A 6583-nucleotide genomic window follows, 5' to 3' on the forward strand; every position below is an offset into this window, starting at 1 on the left:
AAACTCAATCAATTATCCCAATCCTAAAACCCAACAAAAACCCCAATTCCGGATCATTCTACTGCTCTATAGCCCTCTCCTCCACACTGTTAAAAGTAGCTGAACATATGGTGAAATATCATCTGGATTGGTTTGTGGAGAGCTCCAAAACTCTTCCCGAATCTCAATTTGGCTTCAGGAAAAGGAAGATCACTATTGAAAGCGTTTCTGTCCTGACTTCCGATATAAGGGTGGCATTCTCAAAAAATGAGTTTTTAATAGGAGTGTGTCTAGATATTAGTGGAGCGTATGACAATGTCATAATACACATTCTGGAAAGTAAAATGTTACGTCTAGGCGTTCCGTGTAAATTAACTTCATTTGTAGCAAACCTGATTCTTTCCAGACAAGTGGAGATTCCGGTACGTGGTCAGGCAACGGTAGGAAGAGAGTTGAGCAGGGGCCTCCCTCAGGGGTCCGTCCTGAGTCCAATTCTCTTCAATATCTATACGCATGATATAAGCAACGTAATCCTTAGACCCTTTGCTTTATTGCAATATGTGGATGACTTCTTCCTTTATTTGTCTGGTAGAGACGCAAAGACTTTGGAAACTGTTTTAAATACTAGTATGAGAAACATAAGGAATGAGTTAATGAAACTCGGCCTGGAACTATCAGCGAACAAAAGTAATGCTATAGTTTTTTGCAGACAGCGAAAAATCTCAGCCTTAAAAATTCAGCACGGAGATGATGTAGTCCCAACTGTGACACTAATTAAATTATTATGTGTAATAATGAACTTTCATCTTATATGGGACTCATACACAAACCACATAGTAAACAAGTGCCAAGCAGGATTGAACACGTTGAGAGCAGTCTCAAGAGTGTGGTGGGAAAGCCATCCGTTCACTCAGAGACTGTTCTACACTGCGTATATCCGCAGCCATCTCGATTATGTGTCAGTCATTCTGGAACCCTGTTCGAAAAAAAATCTTCAGAGACTTGACCCGATACAGTCACAGAGCCTGAGATTGATTGTCGGAGCGATGAAGTCCTCTCCAATTAACGCCTTGCATGTGGAGGCCTCTGATCCCCCCCTCGGAATGAGAAGACAATACTTGGCGGATAAATTTCCCTTAAAATGTTCGATTAAAAAGATAATCTTCTCTTTAAAAAATTAAAAAATCCCTCCCAATATGTGAATCTCTCCTCTTTTTGGAGAAACAAAAACCCCCCGTCATTAGTTAACAGTTTTAAAATCTACACTACCTTTAAAAATAATATAAACACTAAAGACCTTCTTCCCCTTTATCGCCATCCTTTCAGCGCCCATATATTTTCTCCAAGTGTTTTACTCTCGTTCAGAGTTCATAACCACCTCCAACCCAATAGAAATTTCCTCCAAATCCGGACTTCCAAGTGGACAGATTGAAAATCATCTTACCCACAGCCCACAGCCCACACGGGAGCGGCCTTTTATTGCGAATGCAATAAATTTCAAAAATTGTTTAAGCTTCACCGGGAAGCATCGATATTTACTGCGGAAAATATGGCTATTAGAGAGGCTGTAAAATATGCGTTAAATTCACAAGAAAACAAGTTCCTAATTCTGTCGGATTCTCTGAAGTCTCCTCCTTTCCTATACCCCAAAGATGAATGCTGCATCGAGACTCGATTCCTCTTACTACAAGCGACCTCGTTGAATAAAAAAGTTACTATTGCCTGGATTCCGAGCCACTGCAGCATAGAAGGAAATGAGAAGGTGGATTCCCTGGCAAAGGAGGCCGTCCTTAGTCCCCGCTAATATGTGAATAATATAATAATAATAATAAGCCCAGAATATGTGAATGAACTCAGCATCGATGACCTCCTCATTATTGTAAAGAAAAGACTTTTTCACTCATGTCAGGAATATTGGGATACCTCTGCCCAAATAAAGGGTAAAAATCTATATTATATATCTCCTTTAGTAACGGAGAAACCCTGGTTCTCTCGGATAACTGTAAACAAGTTGGAGACAACATCTACATATATGCAGAATGCGACTAAGCCACTGCTGTTGCAGTGCTCACTTGTTTAGAATACATGTCCGGGATACTGCCATGTGTGAATGTCGTCTTGAAGAGGAGGATCTAGATCACATGTTCTTAGGGTGCCCGTTGAATGACGGCTACCCGCTTGAGAAAAGAAAAGAAAATGCGCTTCTAAATGTATATATAAATTGTACGCCTGTAATATAAAGCAACGGTTCAAGATCCATCCCTTTTTGTGTGACAGGAATTTATAAATTCTTTGTCTCAATGGCGATGAAATATTAAGTAAATGGATATAGAAAAGTTTTTTAGTACCCAGACTGTAAAAAAAACGCTTAAAGCATAAACTAACAGTTTTAAAGAATTAAAAACTCAACTACCCAAATAAAAAATTGTTATGTGATTTCAAAAAATAGTTAGGTGTTTTTGCTTCTTCTGTTTTTCGTACCAAATGGTGTATGGGCCACTGAACTCAATTCTTACAGTTTGTCTTAATTAATAATTATATGAATGATATATTATAAGCTTCAGTTAGGAGCCCAGAATACCACAGTAAATATGAACAGATAACAATCGGTTATCACTGACTGTAATATGCCCATCTCCGTAGTATAATGGTCAGTACGCTCGGCTACCGTTCTGGAGGTCCCGGGTTCGATTCCCAGGGGGGTCAAATAAATACGAGTGATTTTTTTCACTCTAATATTTATTCCATATTACCCTGGACTGGTACCTGAAGCGGAGGGCTGATTTTTCCTTCATGTGTTAACGATCAAGATAACACTGCGTTTGTATGATGTAGTGCCTTATGCACCATTGGGGTGCAGATAAGGGTTTGAATTAATGAAAAGTAATATGCTAGGTTAACCTTTGGTCTAATATTAGTCGGCTATCGGGCCAATATTTCTTACATTGTTTGTGCTCTACTGTTTTTTTTTAATTTTTTCAAAACCATTGAAAAACTGTTTTTAAATCATTTGGTTGAAAACGTTTTGAACCTTTCGTCTATAACCCAGACTGACTTAAAATTTCCCAAGACCTTGTGAAGTTAAATCTAATATTGATAAACAGACGCTTAGACATACTTAATATGTATATTGCCAATTGTATTATTACCGATGTAACATTTATAGTTACAGTGGTTGATATGGTCGCAGAACATACAAAATGTGCTTTGTGACCATATAATTGTCACCACGAGCATAAATAGTCACAGAGTATTTACTATTTAAATTTTTTTATTATTATAAATCCAGTTCTCTGGTATCTACTTCTTCCTTCAACCGCAAGATATATTCTTTGATAGGGAATAAAAATAAAGTTTTTTTTTCATCATGAATCATTTATTTACATTGTTTAATGATAACATATTAGAAGAACAGGAAGTGGAGATGTCAGTATACGAAGTAGTCTCGGTGGAATTCCGCGGTGAGGAGACACTCTTGTGAGCGGAAGCGTCGGAAGAAGAATCGCAGATGGAGGGAAACGGGTTTGCGTAAATGTCAGAGAGCCGGCACTAAAATAAATAAAAAACAAAGTGTTCAAATCATAACAGCTTACATGGGATCTTTTTCTCCTATGAATCTGTTAATGAGTATAATAGTGTGGTCTACAGAATAACCGAGAGTTCACCAGATTATTTCACTGGGCTTTCAGGCAACTTGGGAAGAATTACTGAAAGCTGCCAGCAATCCTATAGCGTGTGTCCGCACTCTATCAGCTACATCTGTATCAGTATCTGATACATCTCAGAGTATTATGTAGTTATTATAAGTAGTGTTTTTTTATAGTAAGAAATAACTGCGAGGTGATTGATTACAGTGGGTAGATAGCAGATTTACTACATAATGTTGATAACTTTAACTTTACTTCTGGGCTTTTATGATATTTCTTATGACTTTGGAATTTTAAACTCAGTTGTTAAAAGGAAGGTTACTTTAAAGGAATTAATAATTGTTAAAACATTAAATGTTAAGCATTTTTCACCATTGCTCTGTTCGCAGATGAATATTATAATACTTATATATTTAATAAAAAAAGAAATTCTGATAATGAAAGTAAATTTACTTTGTAAATTTAAAAAAAAGTCTCCTCCGAGAAATTTTCTCAACTGCTTTCCTCTCTATTGCCGAAAAGCCATTCCTGAGCATTTAAAAATAAAATAAAGCACCGATTATAGGGGTGATAGAGAAATCAGATGGAGATTTTAATATACAACCTTATGGAAAGGTAAGAAGTTCCTTACACTTTAGCGAACCTCGAGGAATGTTCCTGAAATTGTTGTTAGCGGAATAACCTCAACATTACACTGGTTTAAGCAGTCTGAGTGGTGAGACTCACAGTTGGGAGGGGCGGCGAAGCGGGGCGGATGGAGTCCAGGTGACGCTGCACTTCCTGCTGCAGCTCCTCCTCCGGCCGAGTGAAGAAGGCCACTGCGCGCTCCGCGAGCCTGCTGCGAGGCTTGTCCTTCATCAGCCGACTCAGGAATACGGAAACCAGACCTGATATCTGCAGCATACATTGAGACTTGTAAGTAGTGCCAAATCCTGCCTCCAGAACAAGACAACACTTTTGTAATGAAACATCGTTATCCGCAAGATCAGCGGGGCGCCACTATAATATATAAGTTGCTTAGTTATAAGTTAGTTAGGTTAGTGCATATAAGGTTAGCTCTTTTTTTCCAACTTCACAAGTCTAGTATCCAGTCTCGAGAGGATGGGGAAGTGAAAATGTGAAAAATTACAAACAAATTTGTAATCCGATTGAAAATAAATATTTAATTTGCAATTGGCAGGAATCGGGCCGCAATACTAAGTCGAGCTTCTACCTACATATCTCTGTCTAACCACGCATAAGAGTATCTACTCAAATTGCGTTGATTCTATCATCTCTAAATACTTTTTTAATTTGAGTTTTACATGGTAAATACCACTATTTCTCAAAATCTATTGTGACACGTGTTTCATTGCATTCTGCATCATTTTCAAACACTGTACAGTGTTTGAAAATTATGCGGAATGCATCAAAACACATGTCACAACAGATTTTGAGAAATAGTGGTATTAACCAAGTAAAATTTTAATTAAAAATGGATAGATATTATCACAAAGTGACTGTGGAATTAATTAATAGAATCTCTAAATATGTTACATACTGAACCATTTGTTACAAATGTAATTAGTTATTTTATGTAATGTTTTTAATTGCATAAAAAAATAAATATTGATTAGAGTAAATTAAATAAACAATAACATCAAACCTCAGGATGTTGTGCGAGATATTCTTGGTTTTCTTTCCGCACTTGTACCGTCAGATCCTGCAGACCCTTGTGCTGGCCCGGTAACAGCGTCATGCACTCGCGCCATACTGCAGATGGCGCCTCCCGCAACCGGAACGCATGTAGACTCGGGGACACGCATGCGCACTCTGCCTCCGAATCCTCCGCGCACATCTCTTTACTCGCCGCCCACAAAGTAAACAAAATGCGGGGCTTAATTATTTATATTAATGAAAGATATAGAAACAATACTGAAGACTCGTAACGTCAGTAAGCAACCAGTAAATTGCTTGGTCATGCACAATTAGCACTTCTTGTGGATATCTCAGTGCATTGCAGCATCTAACATAATCCCAGATGTCGGCAAAACACGCTTTATAATAATTATGTAAATGCAAAGTAAATATATGTTGCATTACGCATAACAAGCGACTTTCATGTGTCTGCAGCGGTATGTCGGTTGATGGATGGTTTGTTCATCTACATTTCTCTACATCTACGAGTCATACATTTTATACAACCATGTATGTTCCATGAGACTTGTTGCCTGTCATGTGTGCAGAGAAAAGTTATTATATACCCTTAATGAACATTTCCTCATTACTTTTGGAAAAAAAATATTATTATAAATTTAAATAAAAAAAATATTTGATTCTACGGTCTTTTTTGTTTTTGACAGTGTTTCTGCCTTTCATCGACAATCTGTAGGTACTGAAAAAAATCTTACAAAATTTATTTATATATACATGAATGTGTTTTTTAATAGTTTTATAATCCCCTCACACTGTGAAACAACTATATCAATAATAGACAAATTCGACAAAATCATTAATTACTATTTGTGAAGTTTTTTTTTTTTAATGAAATTCTACAATCAGCACTAAAAGTAAACACCAATTCAAACATATTGTGATCATTTAATGATCATTTAATTTCTCTCAGATCTTCTTGACAGAACAGGGTTTCTTGACAGCAAAGCTATTGGACTGCTGACATTGTGTATTTCATTAGTTTACGCGTTAAAAGTGACAAACTTACCATTTTTGTTGAAAAACTGGAGAAAGAAGAATGAGCTCAGAATGAAATTAGATTAATTTTGAATACATACCATATTCCATAAAATCTTAAAAAGTTCCTACTTTCATTCCTGTTATTTAAAGCAGTTTTATGCTGGACGCACTCGCATGGAATGTCTCGGCCCTGAAAGTGCACTATTTATACTGCTGCTGGGAATTTAACCTTGAAGGTCTTTCAAAGATTGCATCCGGAATTAGGAACTAAAAAAAATTGGATA

At 36.9% G+C, this 6583-nt stretch overlaps 1 protein-coding gene across 2 annotated transcripts; it reads right to left on the reverse strand.

Moving 5' to 3' along the window:
• Positions 1 to 3342: 3342 nt before the first annotated feature.
• Positions 3343 to 6395, reverse strand: LOC148302660 (uncharacterized). 2 transcript variants are annotated; one of them, XM_088271272.1, is made up of 4 exons: positions 6328 to 6395; positions 5272 to 5465; positions 4353 to 4520; positions 3343 to 3528 (listed from the first exon to the last, which is right to left on the reverse strand). In XM_088271272.1, exons 2-4 carry the CDS (start codon positions 5461 to 5463, stop codon positions 3352 to 3354), a joined length of 537 nt encoding a protein of 178 aa, XP_088127398.1. In that variant the 5' UTR covers positions 5464 to 5465; positions 6328 to 6395; the 3' UTR covers positions 3343 to 3351. The 2 variants fall into 2 exon arrangements, with proteins under 2 accessions (XP_088127398.1, XP_088127397.1); XM_088271271.1 differs by lacking the exon at positions 6328 to 6395 and having other exon boundaries at positions 5272 to 6241.
• Positions 6396 to 6583: the final 188 nt, after the last annotated feature.

The sequence above is a fragment of the Brachycentrus maculatus genome, unplaced genomic scaffold, assembly GCF_059751285.1.
Source record: "Brachycentrus maculatus isolate JH-2025_06_01 unplaced genomic scaffold, ASM5975128v1 h1tg000423l, whole genome shotgun sequence".
NCBI classification, from domain to species: domain Eukaryota; kingdom Metazoa; phylum Arthropoda; class Insecta; order Trichoptera; family Brachycentridae; genus Brachycentrus; species Brachycentrus maculatus.

Bases quoted from the DNA above. Each gene is read 5' to 3' on its own strand.
- LOC148302660 (XM_088271272.1), bottom strand. From the start codon at position 5,463: ATGTGCGCGGAGGATTCGGAGGCAGAGTGCGCATGCGTGTCCCCGAGT. The intron at 4,521-5,271 runs GTTTGATGTTAT...TGTATGCTGCAG, and splicing joins ATCTCGCACAACATCCTGAG to ATATCAGGTCTGGTTTCCGT. The intron at 3,529-4,352 runs GTGAGTCTCACC...TATTTATTTTAG, and splicing joins CTTCGCCGCCCCTCCCAACT to TGCCGGCTCTCTGACATTTA.